We start from the raw sequence: 25,434 nt of genomic DNA, 5'->3' as shown, positions 1-25,434 counted from the left end.
CTGCCTGCCTGTGTCCGTAACTTTCTTCACAGATGGGCTCCGAAGCCCTAGCTGATGTCACTAGATCCATTATGACCCGACCTATATAATAATTCTCACCACCAACTTTCTATACGTCTGCCTGCCTGTGTCCGTAACTTTATTCACAGATGGACTACGAAGCCCGGAGGGTTGGCGGCGGGAAGGGGGGCTCGAAAGGATCGCGGCAGAGGGGGCCAAGGGGTCAGGAACTCCGAGGGGGGGGTCTGCAAATCGGAGGGAGGTGGGGTCTGGAACTCGGAGGGGGGTCTGGAATGCACCACCTGTACAAAAACTTTAAAAAAAACCGGGGGGACGACCCTGGAACTCGGAGGGAGGGAGGGAAGGGGGACGACGACCCTGGAACATGGAGGAAGGGGGGACACTGGAACTGGGTGGGAGGGAGGGGCCCCAAGCATACACACTCTCTCTCACAGACACACTCGCACCCAGTCTCTCTCTCTGTCACACACACACACTCGCAGATTCACTCTCTCTCACAGTCACTCTCACACACACTCTCTCAAACATACACACTCCGAGGAAAACCTTGCTAGCGCCCGTTTCATTTGTGTCAGAAACGGGCCTTTTTTACTAGATTTCTAATATCTGTTGCCCTTAAGCTCATTGTTAAGCATTGGAAGGATAACTCACCTCTTTCTTTCCAAATGTGGTGGAATTGGGTTATATTGTATAAGAAATATGAAAATAATTTAAGTTGTACTTTCCAGAAATCTCGTAAGTTCTTAAAATGGAAAACTGTAGATCAGTGGTTGCTAAACCTGGTCCTGGAGTCATCCCAGCCAGTCAGGTTTTCAGGATATCCAAATTAGTATTCATGAGAGAGATTTGCATGGAGTGGAGGCAGTGCAATGAAAATCTCTCTCATAAATATTTATTGTGGATATTTTGAAAATCTGACTGGCTGGGGTGCCTTCAGGACCAGGTTTGGGAACCACTGCTTTAGATAATTATTTATCTAGTATATAACTCACAAATGTCATCCGAGAGTATTTATACTTTGATCCTGGATAAACACTCATTGTACTCATGCTTTCTCTGTAGTACTTGTTGTACTATTCTTGTTACAACTATACATTTGTGACTTGCTTATACCTGAATTTAACTGTATATTTTTGTATTTTCAATTATACTCAAAACATTTTTTTTAACAGGAGACGGGGTGTTCCAGGGTGAAGCCAGCAGGCACAGCTTTAGTTCAACCAAAACAATAGCAGATGCTATTGAAAAACGATAGAAAAAGATTATTACAAATAAATGTGATGTCCACCTGTAAAAAGTCTAAAGCTGTTCCAGTTGGATAGGTAGTGCCTTAAAAGGTGGAGGACAATATATATATATATATATATATATAATTTTACTTATTTGACAGCTTTTTCATTTATTTGAAAGCTTCCCATCTCTAGATATAAATATCGTGAAATAAAAATTTAATATCACTAAAACAGCTTTAAAAATTATTATAGTTGGTAGAAACTGCAATTGTAACCTCTGTATTTTGTGCTAATTTTTCTACACTGTTCTATACAGATGGTGAGATCTCAGTGAGGATATCCTGTTTGGTTCATCTTAACTGTTGTAATCTGCCTTGGGAAGCCTGGTCTTATAAAGATGGAATATACTAAAATTAAATAGAAGTAAAATTAAACTCTCCTTTCATTGGGGCATATGGAATCACATCTGCATCGGTTTTGTAAAGATGTTTACATTTTAGATAACAAATAGAATATTTCAGGGACAATTTTTATAAGTCAAAAAAAAAAAATATTTTGTTTCATGCAGATCTCTCATTTGTTTCAGTATAACTAAATGGACTATACGCATTTCTTATACTTTGTTCTTGTGCTGACTTATACTGTGCCAAAAATAAAGACTCTTATCTCTTCTAAATGGTTGATAATAAAAGAAGCTGATTGTGAACATTATCCACCCTAAAAGGTTGTTTTCTGGCATGTGATATTGAATAAATAAGAATATGTTTGTGTCCCTGGTTATGCATCCAAAGGTTATATATTTCTTTCAAGATAGGCAGTTAATAATTTAACTTATTAGTGGAAATAACCACAGAGGCATGGTATGGATGCATTTTCAATATGGTAATACTAGGGCCCAGCTAATGAACAGGTTATTTTGAGTTAGTTTTCACTGGACCACACTGGACCAAACTTGCTTTCATTGTGCCATTACCATCCAGCTGGATAGGCAGTGTCTTAAAATGTGAAGGATAAAGGATTTTATTTTTTTTACATTTATATCCCACATTATCCCACACAAACTCGGGTTCAATGTGGCTTACATTTGAAAATACAGTGAGACAGAATAATAGAATTCAGTTGTAGCAAGGGAGCAAATACATGGATATGTCTGAAGCATTTAACAAAGATGAGATTACCATTTATACCCAGTTGGGCATTTAAAAGTAGAATGCTGCATGTTCAGAAATCATAGACAGTTATTCAAAAGTTATCACATGCATACATCAGAATAGGCATCCATACACACATTGCAAAAGTAAACAACAACTTCTACAAAGTACATCTAATAATTAACTTTTATTTTCTCATTTCCATCTTCCAAAATTCCAGACAGCAGATGTACAGATCAGCAGGACCCAAAACAGTCCAAAACAAGTAAAGTAAAAAACAACACAGTTTATACCTAATTGTTCAACCACCCTTAGGATTCACCTTTGGGTTTAAAAAGCAAAACTATGTGCATTTAAGGACCAAATAGACGAGTTAATGTTTACAGCAAATGCCCCTAAGAAGTAATACGAGGTATCAATAATGAAACAGTGATGGAATATTCACATAGCAAGCAAATAATGAAACAGTGATGGAATATTCACATAGCAAGCAGCCTGAGCGAACAGATTTATTTTCCATTGAACATAATTAACTTTGTATGAACTTGGAGGCTAATAGTGTGCTGAACTTGACAATGTTGGCACATTTAGACTGACTCAGTCTGGACAGAACTTCTATGAAGGAAGCTCCTACCTCATTATTCAATACATATCTGTGAAATTGTAGTAATAAAAAAAGCAAGTGCATGTTTATAATATACCACTGCATTCCACAAAACAAAAAGGAGCAAGTTCCTACGTGCCATCGTTTTCTTTTGATGTAGGCACAGGAAAAAAAAGATGCTAAATGCTCCCAGTTTCAACCTAATTCATGTTTTTTTTTATTGTACTTATAAATGGTAAGGTGGAAAACAGTAAAACAGATCAATGGTAAATGTAAGCAAACTTTATTAATAAATTACCATATAGATTATACTGGGCAGTATAATCTATATGCTATTTTATTAATAACGTTTGCTTACATTTACCATTGATCTGCTTCGCTGTTTTCCATGTTGGAGTTTGCGGATTGTTTGCTTTGCTGTTTCCTTGGACCTTATAAATAGTCTGATTGTTAAGTACCTGATTTTCATAACATGATGTCTGTTTTGGTGGGCCTTTACTAGGTGAAAACATCTCTGCATGACTACGGGGAGTGCCTATAGCCAGCCCCTCCATATGACACAATGATTTAAAATGTAGAATAAATTAGTGCTCTAACTGATGAAGCCAGTATTTCCTCTGTGTACATCCGTATGCTGCACAAGCCAGCGTGTCTGAAAATATAAGTGAGATTAAATAAAAATGATACCACCAATAAAGAATGATGAGAATGCAGCAGCTCACAGTTTTGCTTGCTTTGTTTTGAGTGTACTAGATGATGACTGCGCAGGGAAGAGGAAACAAAAGTTAACTTAAGTGCCTTAAACCTTTTTTATGCCATCCCATCTCCTGTTTTGTTCAACCTCCTTGGATCTAATCAAGGAAGTTAGATAAAACAGGAGACGAAGTGAGCCTATCTAGTCCATTGTATGAGCTGAAGCCAGTAGGCAGAGCTTGCCATGGTTTTAGTACACCCATAACAATAGCAAATGCTATTGAAAACTAAAGCAAAAGATTTTTAGAAATAAGGGACTGCCTATGCATAGTCCATCTGTAACAAGTCTAAAGCTGTTTCAGTTGGATAGTCAGTGCCCTAAAAGGTGGAGGAGAAAAGGTGTGTTTTTTTTAACATATCAGACAGCTTTTTAATGTATTTGAAAGCTTCCCATATGTAGACATAAGTATCATGAAATAACAATTGAATATCACTAAAACATCTTCAAAAATTATTGTAGCTGGTAAAAACAGCAATTATAAACTCTATGTTTTGTGCTAAATTTTCTGTTCTATACAATACTGTTGGCCAAATTTCAGTGAGGATATGATATCCTGTTTCCTGATGGGTTCATCTTAACTGTTGTAATCTGCCTTGGGAAGACTGGGTTTGTAAAGATGATGGAATTAAATGGAAGTAGAATTAAACTCTCCTTTCATTGTGGCACATGGAATTACATCTTCATCTGTTTTGTAGAAGTTTACCTTGTAGATACACAAATGGATTATTCTGTTTTGAAAATGTTTCAGGGGTAACTGGTTTTATAAGTCAAAATAGAAATAAATATTTTGTTTAATGCAGATCTCTTTTGTTTAAACAGAATTAAATGGGCTATAAGCCCCTAATGCAGTTCATTGGTTTTCTTATATTTTGTTCTTGTGATGACTTACACTGTGTCAAAACTGAAAACTCTTATCTCTATCTGGTCAATAATAAAATAAGCTAATTGTGAACACTACCCACCCTAAAAGGTTGTTTTCTGGCTGTACATGAGGAATTGTGATATTGAATAAATAAGTATACGTTTGTGTCCCTAGTTATGCATCCAACGTTTATATAATCCTTTCAAGAAAGACAGTTAATCATGTAACTTATTAGTGAAACACAACCACAGAGGCATGGTATGGTTTCATTTTCAATATGGTAATACTAGGACCCAGCTAAGGAGTAGGTATTTTGAGTTAGTCTTCAGTGGACCAAACATGCTTTCCTTGTGCCATCACTATCCAGCAGGTAGGAAGTCTTAAAAAGTGGAGGATAAAGTTTTTTTGTTACATTTATATCACACATTATCTCAAGTAAAGTTGGGTTCAATGTGGCTTACATTTGACAATACAATGAGACAGACTAATAGAAATCAGTTATATCATGGGAGCAAATTGATGGATATGTCTGAAACATTTAAAAAAGTTGAGATAAACATATATACCCAACTGGGCATTTAAAAGTTTGTCCTTTAATGATGCCACATGTTCAGAAATCATAGCCATAAGTATAGGCAGTTATTCAAAGATTATCACATGCATGCATCAGAACAGGCAACCATCACATTGCAAAAACAACAACTTCTACAGAGTACATCCAAAATTCAATTTTATTTTCTTATTTCCATCTTACAAAATTCCAGACAGCAGATGTACAGATCAGGAGGACCCAAAGCACTCTAAAACATGTAAAGTCAGAAACACAGTTTATACCTAATTGTTCAACCACCCTTAGGATTCACCTTTGGGTTTAAAAAGCAAAACAATTTGCATGTAAGATCTAAATAAACAAACTAAAAGAATCAAAGTGTAAAGCAAATGGCCATATGTAATACTGGTAGCAATAATGAAACGATGGGATATTCAGATAGCAGGCAGCCTCAGTTAACAGATTTATTTTCCACTGAACATAAATAACTTTGTTTGAACTTGGCAGCTAATAGTGTGCTGAACTGGACAATGTTGGCACATTTAGACTGACTCTGGACTTCTGCATGAAGGTAGCTCTGCCCTCATTATTCAATATGTCTTTTAAATAGTAGTAATAACAAATATCAAGTGCATTTTTATAACATACCATTGCAATCCACAAAACAAATGAAGCAGGTTCCCACATGCCATCTTTTTCTTTTGAAGTAGGCACAAGAAAACAATTTTTGTAAATGCTCCCAGGTTTCAACCTAATTCATGTTTAGTGTATTACATAAATGTAATAAATAAGTAAATAAATAGATAGAAACTCTAATATTTGGCAGCTAATTCTCATAATATGATATCTGTTTTAGTGGCCCCTTACGAGAAGCCCCTTACCAGAACAAAAAACTATCAGCACGAATGTAACAGTGCTAGGGTGTCCCTGTCCCTATAACCAGTCCCTCCAAATGACCCACTGATTACGATTTATAACAAATGACGTTTACTCTACATAAGAAAAGTTATTCCGTTATTATACTTTCTCTGTCTGTGTACATCCGTATACTGTACAAGCCGGGCGGCATGTTGAAAATATAAGTGAGATAAAAAAATGCTATAAAAAATAAAGAACGACAACGTAAATGTAGCAGCTCATAGCTTTCCTTGTTTTGTTTGGAATATACGATTTGACGAATCCGACTCCGACGACGGTTGCGCGGCGAAGGGGAAACAGATAAACCTAATTGGCTTTAACGTCTTGACGTCACTTCGTCCCCCGTTGTATCCAACCTCCTAGCTCGTATTCGTACAGTTCTCAATCTAACTTCTTGGTAATGACCTGACGCAGCGGCGGAAATGTTCTGTCGGCGGGGCGGTGATTGCTTTAGTTGCATCTCCAATCCTGAAGCTGCAGTGGTCGTTGCCAGGGGGTAAGGGAGGGGTAAGAAGCAGAGGTGGTTATTATAACGGAAGCGGTAGCATTAAGCGTGATCGCAAGGTGGAATTCAACGTGCTGCTGGATTTGTTTGGGACGGTAAAAGTGGTAGAAAGTTGAAGTCTCGTTTTCGTTTGTTGGGGGAGGGATACTGTCACTCTTGTTCCCTCGTTCAGCCTCCAGTAACTGTTATATTTCTTGTAGTTGCCCTGCACCCGTTCAGCTGTTTGCGTTGTTTCGTGGCTCGTACTAGTTGCTTTTTCAACTGCCTTGCGGTTAAGACGTATTAGAATTGGTTCTAAAGGGACCACTATGGTATGTGGTTTAACACATAAGAAAGAACAGAAAATACACAACTAAATATATCAGAACAAACCGATAAATATTTAGCGCCTGGTAGCGTATCATAATAGAACGTGATAAAAGAAAACAAACTTAAATATAATCTCAGTGTAATACCATTAAAAAAGAAAGGTTTTGGTTTGTAGATAGTTGGTTATATAATGTTAGTATTAGGTAACTAAAATAATATCAAAATAAAATAGTTGGACATACCAAATGAATGAAAAGCAAAAATATTAATCATGATGGAAGGACTGGGAAGGAATATGTCCCTCATGTTTTATGTAATACACACTGGGGCTCATTTTCAAAGCATTTAGACTTACAAAGTTCCATAGGTTACTATGGAACTTTCTAAGTACTTTGAAAATACGCCTCATTATGGGCATCTAGTAATAGTTCTTTTTTAAATTATTTTAATTTCCCTATTTACCAATTTCTCTTGGCTTCTGTAGGATTTGGATCTTTTCTTGTCTCCTCCTTTTTTTGTTCTGATAGGCTGAGGAAGATCATGTTACTACTTTCTTTTACTGTCAGTATCTATGTGTGTTCTTGACTTATTGTCTGTGCTTCTTGATTTCTTGATGTATAAATTGGGCATTAACAATAAACATATAAAATACAGTATGCTCCAAAGAGTAATATTTGGGTGAAAATTAATTATGGGAGGGGGCAAACTAAAGTGTCATGGCCCTCACCTTTAAATTGGCAACAGAAAGGCTTTTTTTTGCTATTTTAAATAGTAACGTTCAACCAATATTTCTGTATAGAAGTAAGATCTGGAGTTTATAGAAGATAGAATAGAACCCCTGTCAGTGCCTCCTATATTCTCTGAAGCTTTCCCAATTTTGGGTTGAAGACTTTTTGCCTTACTCTTTGTACATAAATACATTTAGGGCCCTGTTTGTTAAGATGCGCTGTAGGCATGCTAAAAATTAGTGTGCGCTAATGCTAGAGACACCCATACATTCCTGTGGGTGTCCCTAGCGTTAGCTTGCGCACCTTAGTAAACAGGACCCTTAAAGTCTAGCACCATCTCATTAACAATGACACGGGGAGGAATTCTATAAATGGCACTCAAAAATCATCACCAGAAAAAAATCTGTGCTAAACAGTATTCTATAAAGAGTGCTTTGAGATGCCTGCTCTTTATAGAATAGGCATGAAAATAAGCACTGTTATATGTAGGCCACATTGAGCCTGCAAAAGGTGGGAAAATGTGGGATACAAATGTAACAAATAATAAAGTTGAGCGTTGGTATTTATGCCAGCTGAAACCTGATGTAAATGCTAACATGGCATTTTGGCACATAAATGATGCTATTCTATAAAACTGAACACAAATTTTTGGAGCATCCCAGATTCACCCATGCCTGTCCCCTGGCCACACCCCGTTTTGAGTTTCACATTGTCAAATTTCGGCGCTTAAGATTCTAGAATAGCACACACATCCAAATTAGTGCCAAAGTGCAATTGTTGATTAAGATCCATTAATTCATACTTGATAGCTTGTTTAATTTAGTTACACACACCTTGGATATGCTTCAAAATGTTGGTGCTGATATTTCAGCACCATATATAGAATCTGGGGGAAAGTGATGCATCACAAAACCCTCCCACAAAAAGGTATGCAGAATCTATGTAGTAATCTTGCCATAGTATATATATGACAGCACTAACTTTAACTATGAAAAGGTTTCCTAAAGGGGTGAAAAATATGTTTAAAGGTTTTATTGTTCTTTTTTAATTGGACTATTTTGTTTCCTTGCATTTAAGTGGGGTAACATAACCACCATAATGCTTTAACTAGGCCCTAGATTGTAGAACACCAGTAACATGGGAAAACAGAAGAAGCAGGACTGCTACAGATTCCTACACAGAAACTAAACACTAGTTAAAACTCTAACTGTTGTCACAAGCACAACCAAATAAGGAACCATAAATAGAAATTGAAATGTGCAGACAAAAATTGAACTGAAACCTCTGATGTAGCCTGCATTTAGAAGCTGACACTTTAAAAGATGATATGCTTGCATATTGATTTATTGTGTTTTTTTAAAATAGTGTACTGTAATAACATGGTTGATAAATGTATTTTACTTTTGATTTTAAAACATGCATTTAATTTTTAGGGCCCTGTTTAGAAAGCCGTGCTGTAGGTGTGCTAATGTTTTCAGTGTACGCTAACAATAGAGACACCCAGCAGTTGGCACACGCTGTATGCTTACCGTTCGGATAGCACGTGAGACCTTACCACTAGGTCAGTGGGTGTCGGTAAGGTCTCAGGCTGAAAATGGTTTCAAGTTTAATGCACATCCATTTTCCGGCCCCTTAAAAAAAAGGCCCTTTCCATTACATTCTATCCCACTATTCCAGGACAAGTGGGTAGTTATGTCCATTGACCAGCAGGTGGAGATAGAAAATCCAGAACTGGACATACTACCTAGCCATGAGCTAGCCGCCCAGTTCCTCAGTATCTTCTATCTCCAGCAGGTGGATGGACATACTTCTGTCTCTCTGTGTTCCAGTTGGTTTCTCCTGGTCCAGTTGGTGACTGGTTCCCAGTTGAGTCACACTTGAGGAAATTTAGACATACCTGGTGGTGCTGGGTCCCTGTCTTGCTCCCGCCTGGAGGCTTTCTTCCCTTTATTTCCCTCCTGAGCCTCTCTTGTGGCAGTGTCTGTGCAGCAACCAACAAAAAAAAAAGAGAGCCACGTTTCTTCTGGCCATATCAGAACAGCTCCAGTCTGGCATTGGAGAGTTCGGGGGTGGGGGGGGGGGGACCACACCCTGTTTCAGGACCCAGGTGTTGAGTTGGGGATCTGTTAGCGGGCCGTGGTAACGGTCGCGTGGTTCCCACGGTGCACCTTTTTTTCTATTAAACACTAGCGCCAAAAGTAAAAAAAAAAAAGAGGGCGCAAGTTAGCGGGCTTGCAGTGCGCTCTTGCGAGTCGGGCCTCCGACCGGGTGTTTTTTGGCGCTAAGGTGGTGAAGCACTGCTCCTCGGGCCGCTGCACGGTGTGCAGACCGGTGGTCCCGAGTGGAGGAGGAGATCCTTGTGGCCTTTCTCTGGGGATAACGGGCCTGGATCAGCACTCTGGGTCCCCGGGGGGATCTCTTGGCGACTCCTTTCTGGCGGAGGCGGGAACTTTGACCATTTTGTCCTCCACAGTCAAGGAACGTGCTGTGCCGGTGGCAGAGAAAGGGGCAGTCGCAGCAGGGGTCTTTTCCCCCTGAATTTGTCTTGTTAATGCACCAGGCATTTTTATTGAATCAGGGGGGTGCTGCTCTGCCTACTCCGGAGGTCCCGGGGGGTGCGAAGTCTGACTCAGCCCCTGTTCCTCCCAAGAGACTTCGGCCTATCCTATTGGATGACCGTTTGGAGGGTTGTTCACCCATTTCTCTGGGATCAGACGCGGAGTCTGCTTCATCGGGGGGCGCTTCAGTCCTGGAGCCTGTAGAGGAGGGGGAGCTCCCCTCGGGAGATGGGGATGACCCTCTGGTGCTCCGGCTTCTTCAAAAAGATGAATTCGGTGTGTTGATTTCGGACTCCTTATCGGCTCTCTCCATATCAGATATATGCAGGATTTAATCTCTGCAGAGTGGAATACCCCCGAGGCGGGTCTGCGAGTGGGGAGAGCCATGGCCCGTCTCTACCCTTTGGTTCTGGAGGAAAGGGAGACGTTGGGCTTTCCTAAGGTGGATTCTTTGGTGACAGCGGTCACCAAGAAGACGACTTTGCCTGTGGAAGGCGGGGTGGCCTTAAAGGACCTTCAGGATAGGAAATTGGAGCAGGCCTTAAACAGGCCTTTGAGGTGGCTGCCTTGGGCTTGCAGGCTGCGATTTGCAGTTCCTTTGTGGCCCGTGCCTGTCTGCAATGGCATCAAAGGTCGGAGGCTAGGATGGAGGCAGGTCTCGCTTATCTAGCGGATGCCGTGTACGACATGCTTAGGGCTTTGGCCAAGGGTATGTCGTTGGCGGTCTCTGCAAGGAGACAGTTGTGGCTCCATGCATGGTCTGCGGATGCGGCGTCCAAAGCCCGGTTGGTCAAACTGCCCTTTCGGGGGAAGTTACTGTTTGGCGAGGACTTGAGTAATCTGATGAAAGAGCTCAGAGAGTCTAGACTCCAGTGGCTGTCTGAGGACCGGCCTAGGTCGTCTGGTCGGCAGTCTGGATTCTCTCGTCCTCGGTTTCAGGACAGTAAGAAATACAGACCAGGTCACCCGGCCTTTGGGCAACGGTCTAAGTTTCAGCCCTGTCAGTCCTTTCGGGGGGACAGGAAGGGGACCGGCAAGTCAGGTCGGACAGGTCTTCCTGCCCAACAGTCGCAATGATGGTGCGTTGATCTACACGTTCACTCCGATAGGGGGATGTCTTCAGGCGTTCCATGACGCGTGGGCCTCCATCACCTCAGATCAGTGGGTGCTGGACATCCTGCGCGACGGTTACCGGTTAGAATTTTGCCTCCGTGCGGGAGGGCGAGTTTCTTTCGATCTCAAAGAAGCGTGCCTTCATATTCCAATTTGGGGCCTCCATCAGCAGTTCCTTCATTTCACAGTACTGGGTCAGCACTTCCAGTTTCGGGCGCTCCCATTTGGCCTTGCTACGGCCCCACGGACCTTCTCCAAAGTAATGGTAGTGGTGGCAGCCTTACCTGGACAACTAGCTAATTCGCGCGTCGTCCTACCAGGACAGCTTGGAAGCAACTTCCACGATTGTCAGGCTGCTTCAGTCCTTCGGGTAGGTGATCAATTTCGAGAGGAGCTGCCTGATCCCCTCTCAGCACCTGGAATACTTAAGTGTTCTATTCGATACCCAGCGGGCTCGGGTCTTTCTGACTGACCTGAGGCGGGTGAAGCTGGTGAGGCAGGTATGTTCCCTTCTGTTGGCCGCCAGGCCATGGGTTTGGGACTACGTCCAGCTTCTAGGGTCCATGACAGCGGCCATGGAGGTAGTCCCTTGGGCGCGAGCTCACTTGCGTCCACTTCAGAGGTCTCTGTTCTCTCACTGGTCTCCGGTGTCGGAGGCTTACTAAGTCAGACTCCCTTGGACATTGGAGGCCAGACAGAGCATGAGATGGTGGCTCTGCCCCCAGTGTCTGGTTCGGGGAATGTCCTTTATTTATTTATTTATTTATTTATTTGTTGTATTTGTATCCCACATTTTCCCACCTATTTGCAAGCTCAATGTGGCTTACGTAGTACGGTAAAGGCGTTCTCCAATTCCAGTATAGACAGTTACACAGTGATGTTATGGTAGAATAAGGTTCATGTGGAACAAACATTTTGGGAATTGTATAGAGGAAGAATTAAGTTATATCCATTACATTCTTTCCCATTCTGCAGTGGGAGGTAGTTACAACGGATGCCAGCCTGTCGGGCTGAGGGGCCCATTTCAGGGGCCATTTAGCTCAGGGTACGTGGTCACCACAGGACTCCCGCTGGACCATCAATTTTCTGGAGCTTTGGGCGGTGCGGTTAGCTTTGAAGTTGTTTCTTTCATTCCTGAACGGGACGGCGGTCCGAGTCTTCTCCAACAATGCGATGACTGTAGCTTATATCAACAGACAGGAGGGGACCCGCAGCAGCTGTCTGGCCAGGGAATCCGGCCTCTAGATGGTCTGGGCGGAGTGGCACCTGTCTTACCTCTCAGCTGTCCACATTGCCGGGGTCCTCAACGTAAGAGCCGACTTTCTCAGTTGTCATGTTTTGGATCCTGGCGAGTGGGAGCTGTCTGCTGCGGTGTTCCAACTAGTGGTGCAGCTTTGGGGCCTTCCTTGCATGGACCTGATGTCCATGAAGGACATTGCCAAGGTTCCACAGTTCTTCAGTCATCGCAGGGAGCAGGATTCGTTAGGTCTGGATGCCCTACTTCAACCGTGGTCGGTAGAGGGAGTCCTGTATGTCTTTCCTCCTTGGCCGATGTTGGGCCATCTGCTGAGAAGAGTAGCGACTCATCGCGGCAGAGTGATTTTGGTGGCTCCGGACTGGCCCAGGCGTCCTTGGTATGTCGACCTCATCAGTCTTCTGAACAGCCAGCCGCTGCGGCTTCCGCAGGAGAGGGGTCTTCTCCGGCAGGGACTGGTAGCCATGGAAGATCCCTCCCACTTTGGTCTTATGGCTTGGCCCTTGAGAGGTCTCGTTTGAGGAAGAAGGGCTATTTGGATTCAGTTATTACTATCCTAGTTCAGGCTCGCAAGTGGTCTACTTCTTCGGCCTATGCCCGTGTCTGGCGTATATTTGAAGATTGTTGCACGGAAAGGGGTTTGGATCCCTTTAGTGCTTCGGTGGGCAGCATCCTTGATTTTCTGCAGCTGGGGGTACACAAGGTCTTGGTGCTGGGGTCCTTGAAGGTCCAGGTGGCGGCCTTGGCCTGTTTCTGAGGGCGCTTGCGCAATTCTTCACTGGCGGCTCATCCGGATGTGGTCCGTTTTCTGAAAGGAGTGGGTCGTCTTCGACCGCCCTTCTGGGCTCCCTGCCCTGACTGGAATCTCAATCTGGTGCTTGGAGCGCTTCAGCGTCCTCCCTTTGAGCCTCTTTGTCAGGCTTCCCTGAAGGATCTTACTCTCAAGGCGGTATTTTTGGTAGCTATCGCTTTGGCCCGTGAATTTCTGAGCTCCAGGCGCTCTCTTGCAGTGACCCCTGTCGCCGTTTTTCGGAGGGGGGGTGTCTCTACGAACAGTGCCATCTTTTCTGCCCAAGGTGGTCTCTGAATTTCATCTTAATCAGTCGGTAGTGCTGCCTTCCTTTCGTCGGCAGGACGTGGGGAGCCGGTATGCGTCCTTGCGGCTTCTGTATGTTCGAAGAGTTCTTATCCGGTATCTGGAGGCGACTAACGAGTTTTGTCGCTCAGATAGATGGTTTTGTTCTGTAAACAGAAGTTGGGCCTAATGGCCTTCAAAGCGTCCATTGCCTGCTGGTTGAAGGAGGCAGTGTCGTCCGCCTACCTCCTGGCAGGGAAGGCTTTGCTTTTGGGTTTGAAGGCCCACTCGACTAGGCGTTGGCAACGTCGTGGGCAAAGACGTCTTTGTCTTCTCCGGTAGACATTTGCAGGATGGCGAGATGGTCTTTCAGCAAGCATTATAAGGTGGATGTTGCTGCGCGGTCAGATGCGTTCTTTGGGGCGGCGGTCTTAAGAGCAGCAGGGCCGATGTTTCACCCTCGCAGGGATTGCTATTGAACATCCCACTTGTCCTGGAATAGTGGGATAGAACGTAATGGAAGGAGAAATTAGGTCATACCTGATCATTTTCTTTCCATTAGTTCTTCACACCTCCTGGTGTTTTCGGCCTATTTTGTTTCTTACTGCCCTGCTCATTGTTCTGGATCCTGTCGTTGGTGGTTTTTTTTTTTTTTTTTGCCTTGTTTGTTGGTTGGTTGCTGTTGTTGAACAAAAGCATAAAAAAATAGAAGTGGAAAGCTTCAAAGAACAGCAGAGCAAGCTGTTTCAACACTAAATCTCCTGGGACATGATGGGGCCCACATCAGCTAAAGGCACGGCTCCAGAAAGTCTGTGAAATAAGGGAAAACAGATGTAGCATGTTCTGCCCATGATTAACAGCTTTGTGGTATTCAGAGACTTGCACAGGAATGTTGTATGAGAGAATTGGTCAGATGCCAAAGAAGAACGATATAAAAACAGATTGGAACAAAGAGGTAGCGAGCATTCTAATTTCTTTGTCTGTATATAGCATTCTGATTTATTCGCTGTACATTGTTTTTTTAATCATTCATTCTGACTTGTATATTGCTTATCAAGAAATGCTACCTGAAATAGCCCATTGAGCTATTCAGTACAATTGTAAATAAACTTTATATCTTAAATAGGAAATTCGTCTGGCGTTCTCTACACTGTTCATGCATTTAGGTTGGTTTTCTGCTGGCTTATGTACAATACTGAGGAACTGGGTGGCTAGCACGTGGCTAGGTAGTAGTGCTCAGTTCTGGATTTTCTATCTCCACCTGCTGATTGATGGACATAACTACCCACTTGTCCTGGAATAGGGTGAAGAACTATTGGAAAGAAAATGATCAGGTAAGACCTAATTTCTCCTTTTCCTAGATGCGGTAAAAAATGGCCCACGCAGGCCCAAAAGAAACACTCGTATTACTGCAGGCCACTTTTTACCACGGTTTTGTAAAAGGACCCCAACTGAACTATGAAAAAGTGCCAAAAGCAGTAATATTTTTATTTTTGTTACATTTGTACCCCGCGCTTTCCCACTCATGGCAGGCTCAATGCGGCTTACATGGGGCAATGGAGGGTTAAGTGACTTGCCCAGAGTCACAAGGAGCTGCCTGTGCCTGAATATGCTTTAATACCTGTGTACTTGTGTTGATGTGAAAGCAGATGATATTGAAATAGTTAAGATATGGTCCTGTGCTAAACAATCTCTGTGCCTTAAAGAAAATAAAAAGCATACATAAAGCTAATATGTAAGGGTACAGAATTTTTCAAACATGATGAAAACTTACCAAAAATGAAAAACATGGAAACTGTCATGTGAGAGTGCGCAGTGAGACAAAAAATGGCAAACTCTCCAATCTAGGATGCATAATACGAGAAAAGATAACGCTAACACTATCGTGGAACTGGAGTTTATTTATTTTATTTTTGTTACACTTGTACCCCGCGCTTTCCCACTCATTTATAAAATGTGCGCTGTGTGAAGGAACCGCAACTTTATAATGTAAAGCCAACATGAACTGTAAGTAGTCAAATGATCGCTGCAAGCTTCTGAAAGTTCATAAAGAAGGGCATAATCGAAAGGGGTGCTCAAGTTTTCTGCGGTGAAGGGGCGGGGAAACCCGTATTATTGAAACAAGATGAGCGTCCATCTTTCTTTTGATAATACGGTGGGGGATGCCCAAATCACGAAATTTAGGTCGACCTTAGAGATGGTCGTCCCCGATTTTCGGCAATAATGGAAACCGAGGACGCCCATCTCAGAAACGACCAAATCCAAGCCCTTTGGTCGTGGGAGGAGCCAGCATTCGTAGTGCACTGGTCCCCCTGACATGCTAGGACACCTACCGGGCACCCTAGGGGACACTGCAGTGGACTTCAGAAATTGCTCCCAGGTGCCTAGCTCTATTACCTTGTGTGCTGAGCCACCCAAAACCCACTCCCCACAACTGTACACCACTACCATAGCCTTTGTGGGTGAAGGGGGGCGCCTACATGTGGGTACAGTGGGTTTGTGGTGGGTTTTGAAGGGCTCACACTTACCACCACAAGTGTAACAGGTAGGGGGGATGGGCCTGTGTCCGCCTGCCTGAAGTGCACTGCAGTACCCACTAAAACTGCTCCAGGGACCTGCATACTGCTGTCATGGAACTGGGTATGTTATTTGAAGCTGGCATAGAGGCGGGAAAAAATATTACAAAAAAAATTTTTTTGAGGGTGGGAGGGGGTTAGTGACCACAGGGGGAGTAAGGAGAGGTCATCCCTGATTCCCTTCGGTGGTCATCTGGTCATTTAGGGCACATTTTTGTGGCTTGGTCGTAAGAAAAAAAGGACAAGGTAAAGTCGTCCAAGTGTTCTTCAGGGACGCCCTTCTTTTTTCCATTATTGGTCGAGGATGCCCATGTGTTAGGTACGCCCCAGTCCCGCCTTCGCCTCCGACATGCCCCCGTGAACTTTGGTCGTCCCCGCGACGGAAAGCAGTTGAGGACGCCCAAAATTGTCTTTCGATTATGCCGATTTGGGCGACCCTGTGAGGACGCCCATCTTCCGATTTGTGTTGAAAGATGGGCACCCTTCTCTTTCGAAAATAAGTCTGTATGTGAAATATAGGAGTTGTGTAAAAATCATCTCTATATATAAAAGGCACCACCAACGTTCTAAATAAAGCCTCCAGCCGGAAGTGTGAAGGGGGCGAGATATCCGGTCTCCCCATGAGTGTCTGCCCCGCCCTCGCTCTCTCTGTAACACAAACAGTGAAGGAAAACACAGCAAAGCACGAAACCAAATCGCTCTCTCTGTAACAGTGAATGACTCAGAGAGGGGAGGGGAGAGAGGGCAGAAGCCCTCACTCTCTAACACAGAACAGCAGGAAACTTAACACTGAAGGACTCGACTCCGAGGGGGGAGGGGACAGACAGCACAGGGGAAGGGAGAGAGGGCAGAGGGCAGGGACACACACACTCCCACATGCACACTGAAGAAAACCTTGCTAGCCCCCGTTTCATTTGCATCAGAAACGGGGCTTTTTTACTAGTAAAATATAAAAAGTGTACTATGCAAAAAAAAAACCAAAACATTGCTTTAGAATATAAAGTCATCATTAATCACGAGTGGGCAATTGATCCTAACAATACGTTTTCCCAAAAAAACATCAAATAATACATGAGAAATGATGTTAAAATGCAAGAAGAGCCTTAGCACACTGCACTATAAAACCATAGTATCCGCTCCAGTAGTGGCCAGTGACATGTTATATATCAAGTGAATGGCAATAAATGTGCTTGTTATTTGAATACTAAACTTGGCGCCAAAAAATGTTCAAAATATATGTAAATGTTGGAATTGATACTATTTATTGAATTCAGTGGGGATGTCCTGAAAACCCCAACTGGCTAGGTGTGCCCTGAGAACTGGGTTGAAAACCTCTGATCTAGTGTATCCCCTGCATTGTGCATAGGTAGTTGTACAGATTGAGTAAAATGAAGGTCAGAAATCAGAGTACTCCCTGAATGGCTTTGCTTAACACAAGACTATCTGTACTTCAGGAAGCGGGTGAAAGCTTGTCTCTTCAGGCCTTTAATGGAAGAAGTAATTTTCTAGTCGCACACACGTTCTCTCAACCCTCCAACCCCTGCCTCCTTTTCTAACTTTTCTGAAATCACTGAAGAGGAAACTACACATCTTATTTCCTCCTCAAAACTAACTACCTGTTCCTCTGATCCTATTCCCACCCATCTACTTAACACTGTCTCTCCTACTGTCATCCCTTTTATCTGTCATATCCTCAATTTTTCACTGTCCACTTCGACTGTTCCTGATGCCTTCAAACATGCCATAATCACACCACTCCTTAAAAAAACGTTCATTGGACCCTACCTGTCCTTCCAACTATCACTTCCATCTCCCTCCTCCCTTTCCTATCCAAGATACTTGAACATGCTGTTCACCCTTCATTCAATTGAAACAGCGCTTGCTAAAGTCTCCAATGATCTGTTCCTGGCCAGATCCAAAGATCTCTATTCTATCCTCATCCTTCTCGATCTATCTGCTGCTTTTGACACTATTGATCACAGCCTACTCCTTGATACGCTGTCCTCACTTGGCTTTCAGGGCTCTGTTCTTTCCTGGTTTTCTTCTTATCTCTCCCAGCGTACCTTTAGTGTACACTCTAGTGGATCCTCCTCTTCTTCTATCCCACTGTCAGTTGGTGTACCTCAGGGATCTGTCTTGGGACCTCTTCTTTTCTCCATCTATACGTCTTCTCTTGGTACTCTGATCTCATCTCATGGTTTTCAGTATCATCTTTACGCTGGTGACTCCCAGATCTACCTCTCTACACCAGAAATCTCAGCCAAAATCCAGGCTAAAGTATCAGCCTGCTTGTCTGACATGCTGCCTGGATGTCTCAGTGCCATCTGAAACTAAACATGACCAAGACTGAGCTTCTTATCTTTCCCCCTAAACCAACCTCTCCTCCTCCCCCATTCTCTATTTCTGTGGATAACACTCTCATCCTTCCTGTCTCATCAGCTCGTAACAATGGGGTCATCTTCGACTCTCCCTCTCCTTCTCTGCACATATTCAGCAGACTGCTAAAACCTGTCATTTCTTTCTCTATAATATCAGCAAAATTTGCCTTTCCTTTCTGAGCACACTACCAGAACCCTCATCCACACTCTTATCACCTCTCGCTTAGACTATTGCAACTTGCTTCTCACAGGTCTCCCACTTAGCCATCTCTCTCCTCTTCAATCTGTTCAAAATTCTGCTGCACAACTAATATTCTGCCAGTGTCGTTATGCTCATATTAGCCCTCTCCTCAAGTCACTTCACTGGCTTCCTATCCGTTTCCGCATACAGTTCAAACTCCTCTTATTGACCTATAAGTGCATTCACTCCTCAGTACCTCTCCACTCTCATCTCTCCCTACATTCCTCCCCGGGAACTCCATTCACTGGGTAAATCTCTCTTATCTGCACCCTTCTCCTCCACCGCTAACTCCAGACTCCGTTCCTTTTATCTTGCTGCACCTTATGCCTGGAATAGACGTCCTGAGCCGGTACGTCAAACTCCATCTCTTAGATTGTAAGCTCTGTTGAACAGGGACTGTCTCTTCATGTTCAAGTGTACAGCGCTGCGTACGTCTAGTAGCGCTTTAGAAATGATAAGTAGTAGTAGAGTGACACTGGCAGCATATACTGTAGCAGGACACGTTTATCCACTCCTACCCTACCTGACATAATATTCAGGCACCTTTCTGGTTGCATGTGCGATTTCTTGAAATGAGTCCCCTTATTTTCATACTCCTGTTACTCTATCTTTTCTATCTATCTGTTCCATCTTTGCTTACACCCTATGCTGTCTGTTAAAGTGTTGTATTGTATATTGTGTTAACATTGTAATGTAGCATACTGTGCCATACTTTATATTGTAATTTGAATATTTTTTTACTGTTGTAATTGTCTATAGCTTATGTTTGACTTATTCTTACTGTACACCGCCTTGAATGAAAGGTGGTAACTAAATTCTAATAAAATAAAACTGCTTTGATTATAACCACAGAATCTAATCCCTTCCATTTTCCCTTTCCTGGCACCTGGGATTTGTTGAGCTCTGGACTAGAATAATGTAGTGCATAATGTCAGAAGTAATGTTGTACTCTTTTTTTTTTTTTTAATAGCAAAAATCCTGTTTCAGATTTCAGTTGTGTAGTCCACAGCTCAGATAAGTTGATACTGTAACCTCTTATAAATATTAGAGAGAGAGAGCTTTTTATTGTTTGGCCCCCTCATTGTTAGAATGAGCTGCCAAAGGCTTAGAGAGTTGAAGCTAGCTTCATAACATTTACAGTTTTACTTAACACTATTTTTATTTAATCAAGTGTTTAACCTGTCTGATGAGGGAGTTGTGAAGATTTATTAAGATCACTGCAATTTAAATAGTATAAAACCCTTTTCTATCTATGAATGAGCTTGAATGTATGGGTTAGGTCTTTCCTGTTTGAAAAATGGTGTTCTTTTCTAATTTTGAATATTTTTATTTAACTGCCTAGATCTGGTAAAGCATGGTGGTATATAAAGTTTTCATAAATCATAAACATACTTTGTCTTCAAATTAGGTGACTGGTTGAAAGACTGCTAGAGAAAATGACTGGCCAAATTTCAGAATCTGACCAGATTAAACAGGTACTGTTTCCAGATCTCTCTCCCTCAAACATTTGTCCATGGAGGTTAGCAAATATCTACCCATTTAAGTGGACTGACAAGTCAACTATATTGGGGGTCTCATTTTCAAAGCACCATAGGTTACTGTGGAACTTTGTAATTCTAAGTGCTTTGAAAGTACACCTCTGAGTAACTTTGTAAGTGTCAGTGCTTTGACAATATGCCTCCACATCACCCAAAGGGTCAGAAAATACAGATATATCTGCCAGGTCCTTAGTGGTATTTGGCATCATACACTATTTGCTGCAGGGTCCGTTAAGTACAAATAATATGCATCGTGTTGGTATCTTCTTTTTTTTTTTTTTTATGTGCCTATTCAGAGCAAAACAGTTTACTTCCCTGTAAGCAAAATTGAGAATTTTCCACACAAGTACTTGAATAATTATAAGATGTAAACCATTCTGATTTGCTATGCAAGAAGTGACGGTATAGAAAATAAATAAACAATAAGCAATATAACTTTTTCAAATGCTACCAGGCCCAGTAACTGGGGGAGGCAGGTCTAGTTGATTAGCAGGTTTCAGAAGATGATAGGAGCATCCATTTTGCACTGCAGCAATAAAGCAATGATGTCTCCATGGCTATCTCTTTATGGAAAATAGTGGAGAAGCTGATATCACCAGTTACTCTGGTGCAGCCCACAGAAAGTGGACACTTCCAGCTGCAGCAAAGAGCTTTCCAGTTAAGAGACTGAACATATGGAGTTCTAAACCTTTTCCTGAGCTAGGGCCCTTGAACTGGGTTACAGAGTAAGTCGTCTTGGGCTCTGCTTTTAAGTGTCACGTTTCAGTATCTCTGGATCACTTTGTTTGCCATGTGTTTTATCTCTCTGAGTGTAAGTGAAAGTGGGATGTTTGACCACGGAAATTCAAATCCTGGAGACAAGAATCTTAAAAAGTTTGTTTATTGATGAAAAGACTCGACACAACTGTTGTGTTTCGGCCGTCAGGCCTGCATCAGGAGTCTTGCTTTTTACGACACTCGATTTGTCTACTAGCAAGCTTATCACCAAAGGTCTTTCTAAAGACCCGTACAACAGATCATCATATCACGTGCTACCTACTGCACATATCAGCTGTTCTTCCTAGCGTCTGAGACTCAATAAACGACACGTTATTGAGCAAGACTCCTGATGCAGGCCTGATGGCCGAAACACAACAGTTGTGTCAAGTCTTTTCATCAATAAACAAGCTTTTTAAGATTCTTGTCTCCAGGATTTGAATTTCCGTGGTCAAACATCCCACTTTCACTTACACTTGTGTTTTCCCATGGGGAGTTCAAGTTCTCCGCTTGGCTGCGGATTCTTCTGAACTTTTATCTCTCTGAACCATAGGAGTCAGCTTTTCCATGCAGACAGTGCCCATTAGTTACTGGTATAGAGAGTAGCCTCATTCATTATTATATTTAGAGATATTTTGTTTCTGCAGTTCAAAGAGTTCCTTGGAACATATAACAGACTTACAGAAACTTGTTTCCTGGACTGCGTGAAAGATTTCACAACTAGAGACGTTAAACCAGATGAGGTAGGTAAAGTATCCCTCTGTAATTTGCATTTTCTCTCTTCTAAACTGGTGCTTAGAATTTCTTTGAATATCCTATTTTAAAGATCAATATAGGTGGTAACCACTTAATATGATTAATATATGTCAAATAAGCAGTCATACTAAAACAAATTTATATGCATTTCTATATAGTCTGAACAAAAATATTTCTCCACGGAGAAGCAGGGGGATGCAGTCATACTCTGGTGGTAACATCATCAGCAGAACCTTTTGTGCCCGAGTTCCCCAGCTTAGAGAAATCTTTTGGACTTCTCTGAACCTGTGCTGCTTTAAATCACTCTCTCCAACCAGTTTCATTAATCCACAGCTAAGTGACAGCGCTCCTTTCCTCACATATCACTTCAGAGAGAAAAAACAATTGTTGCAGGGAAAATCAGAAGCAAAACAAAAAAAATCCAACCCCCTCCCCCCAAACCCCACTGGGCCCAGCACAGGTACGGGGAAAGAAAGCCAGCAGATATATGTGACAATATGGTTGTATGGTGTTTTATCTATTAAAATTTGATTTATTTGTTTATTGTAGCCCCTGACGCAGCCCTTGATGGGCGAAACACGGCCTGTGTCGGGCAATTTGTTTATATACGGTATCTTCAATAAAATCTTTCTGATGTTATATTGATCTGCTGGCTTTCTTTCCCATATTGGATTTTGCAGATCGCTTGCCTTGTTGTGTTTTTGGGACCCAGCACAGGCACGAACAGGAAAACAGTTGCTGGATAGAAAGTGTGTAGGCCAGGAAAGCAAGCTTTTTGGGTGTATTCTATTGCAGGATCAGTAGGGTAAAATTGCCTTTAGATAGGAATATGTTTGCATAGAACTGACTGTTTCATAATAAGAATTTTATGTAGCAGAGTCAAAATTGTGTTGCAATCTTAAAGTAGAAGCTGTTAAAAAAAGAATTGCTGAGGGAGGGAGGCTTAGCGTTGACCCAGATCTCAGTGACATCATCATTATGTATAAATTAACTGTTCAGCACTCTGGAAATAAGTTGTGTATTTATCAGTTTACCTTGTTTTCCAACCCTCTAGACACATAATAATAAACTACAAAAACAAATGAAACTAATAGCAAAAGGATTTATTTACAAGTATGAAATGTAAACTAAATTAGAAACAGAAATAACTGGGATTTAAGTTATGTCTAAGTGTTTCAAATGTAAAAGAATACAAGACTAGAATAAAAGTTTTTAAATGCTAGAATGAACACTAGTCGGGTATCAGTTGAAATACACACACACTCCCTGTGGCCAAAATGTCGTTTGTTTCCCCGATAGGAAAATGATTATAGATCTTGACTTGTACAACCTGAGTAGGTGATTTAAGTCTCTTTCGTCTTGAGTATGACTCGAGCAGCAGGTATTCGCCTTATCACAGGCAGCGTTTGCATTTGCCCTTCAGCTGTTGCTGGTGGTCTGACGCTGTGAAGTATTCCAGTGATATTCAGATGAAGTCTGAAGTGAAGTTGTAGAAGTCAATGATGGGTAGCTTAGCTCTTGCACAGCAGATGTCTTTTTAAATCATTTTGATATCAGCAGTGTCTCCGATGATCCAATAACATCACAGAAGGCAATTGGCTTGTGACTAAAGAAACTACAGGAATGTCTTATAACATCACTTTGGAGGATTTCCTCCGATGGCCGGGCTCTAGGCAGGCTGATTCACTAGGACCAAGTAACCTTATCACAATTGCCCACATTCCTTTGTCTTGTATCAGCTGGATTGCCATCTTGACAATTCTAACAGGGTCACAATTTTATTTATTCAAAAAGGCATGCCTGGGCAAGTTTTAATTGTAGCATAGAGCACTGTATTCTCTGTGATCTGTACAAGCTGTACCACAGGTCTGGTATAATCAAGCTCTGTAATAGATTAGTTATGTTGTGGCAGGTTTTCAGAATACCCATAATGAATATGTATGAATACATTTGCATGCAGATCTATCTCATGCATTTTCATTGTGGTTATCTAAAAATCCAGACGGGTTGAGAAACTGTACTAGGCGTTCAAATGTGGTGAATGCCTTAATTTAAAACATTTTATTGTTATAAGTACATAACAATACGTGTATACAACAAGATGAAATAAACAATCCTCACCTTAACCAAGACCCCCCCTGTCCCCCACCAAATCACATATTTCAGAATATATCCAAATCTATTACTTCAGAAGGCCTTGATTCTTATGATGACATGAAGCTAAATGGTTCCAGCCCCTCATGGTGACTCTGTCTTAATGAAAAACAGCAACTTAAAACAGGAGAGAACAAGGCTGAGTTCACCCATACTACCAATAAACCACACATTCGACAAAGGGACTACAACATCATCTGATTTTTAATGATAGGAATACTTAATCAAAAAACAGAGTCTCCTATATTATTTGGATGTGTGAGATTTTCTGATGAAAAACATTTCCGATGAACAGTGGAACAGCAAGTTATAATTCTTTACTACAAGTTATTAATTATAATGGACCACTTTTTATCCTGTGCATGGTCAGATGAATTTCCTAGATAGCAAATGCTTTACTTTCTGAGCAAGTGGAAGAAATATCCTTTTCCTGTGTCCTGTTGGGATATATAAGGGAAACCTGCTCAGTAGAGCACAAGGTATAATGAACTTGAGCTGTACTATTTTAGACAAGTTTGGTAGCATTAATTTCCAATTTCCATTCTGATACGATTGAAATAGTAAGGGTGATTATTCAACTAGTGCCTAATGTATTTTTAGTAATTTAACTGTGCAACTGATTTTGTTCCCTTCTCCCCCCATCCCTTTTCTAAGATTACCTGTTCAGAACATTGCCTGCAGAAATATTTGAAAATGACCCAGCGGATATCCATGAGGTTTCAAGAGTATCATATTCAGCAGAATGAAGCTCTAGCTGCTAAGGCAGGGCTTCTTGGCTCTCGATAGGCCCTCAGCTGACCTCTAGAATCACTGCCAAACAATGTGTTTCATTGCTAACGAGTGATTTTTTTTTTTTAATATAACTGAACTGTTGGTGCATCTGCTGAGCAGTCTGAAGCAAGTACAATTTGACAAGAGGAGACTTCCAGATAGGTTACAGAAGAAGTCAACAATCATCTAAAAGCAAATTGTTATGGATTTTTTTTTTTTTTAACTATAGAATTAATAATTTCAGGACAGGCTATTTTAAGAGCTTGACTTAGAGCATGGCAAGCACTGGAATAGAAAATTTTATTTTTCTTCAACCATGATTGTAATGTTCAATGAAAACGCTGAGTTTAAAGCAGATTGTGTACATGAAAATATGTACATTTGTGGGACCTTTTTTATTTACTAAAAAAAGAGAACAAATAAAACATTTTCTGTTTTTATTTTCTTTAAGAAAAGTTTGTATAGGCTAGAGTGTTTGAGATGGAGGTCTGTAAAATAATGAGTGGAGTGGAATGGGTAGACGTTAATTGTTCTTTCCAAAAGGAGGCACGAAATGAAGATACAAAGTAGTAAATGTGAAATTAATCGGAGAACATTTTTCTTCACTCACTGTAATTAAGCCCTGGAAT

The 25,434-nt window shown here is 41.7% G+C and overlaps 1 protein-coding gene across 6 annotated transcripts; it reads left to right on the top strand.

Moving 5' to 3' along the window:
* The first annotated feature begins 6,509 nt into the window (after positions 1 to 6,509).
* Positions 6,510 to 25,224, top strand: TIMM9 (translocase of inner mitochondrial membrane 9). 6 transcript variants are annotated; one of them, XM_030215391.1, is made up of 4 exons: positions 6,510 to 6,588; positions 20,239 to 20,305; positions 21,772 to 21,867; positions 24,689 to 25,224. In XM_030215391.1, the coding sequence occupies exons 2-4, from the start codon at positions 20,267 to 20,269 to the stop codon at positions 24,818 to 24,820; spliced, it is 267 nt and encodes an 88-aa protein (XP_030071251.1). In that variant the 5' UTR covers positions 6,510 to 6,588; positions 20,239 to 20,266; the 3' UTR covers positions 24,821 to 25,224. The 6 variants fall into 6 exon arrangements, with proteins under 6 accessions (XP_030071251.1, XP_030071252.1, XP_030071250.1 ...); XM_030215392.1 differs by having other exon boundaries at positions 6,517 to 6,599; XM_030215390.1 differs by lacking the exon at positions 6,510 to 6,588 and adding an exon at positions 6,606 to 6,692.
* The last annotated feature ends 210 nt before the right edge of the window (positions 25,225 to 25,434 follow it).

Source organism: Microcaecilia unicolor, chromosome 9 (assembly GCF_901765095.1).
Source record: "Microcaecilia unicolor chromosome 9, aMicUni1.1, whole genome shotgun sequence".
Classification (NCBI taxonomy): Eukaryota; Metazoa; Chordata; class Amphibia; order Gymnophiona; family Siphonopidae; genus Microcaecilia; species Microcaecilia unicolor.
The sequence above is the reverse complement of the archived record's forward strand: the minus strand, read 5'-3'. Positions and strand labels throughout refer to the sequence as shown.

Bases quoted from the DNA above. Each gene is read 5' to 3' on its own strand.
- TIMM9 (XM_030215391.1), top strand. From the start codon at position 20,267: ATGACTGGCCAAATTTCAGAATCTGACCAGATTAAACAG. The intron at 20,306-21,771 runs GTACTGTTTCCA...TTGTTTCTGCAG, and splicing joins AATCTGACCAGATTAAACAG to TTCAAAGAGTTCCTTGGAAC. The intron at 21,868-24,688 runs GTAGGTAAAGTA...CCCTTTTCTAAG, and splicing joins GAGACGTTAAACCAGATGAG to ATTACCTGTTCAGAACATTG.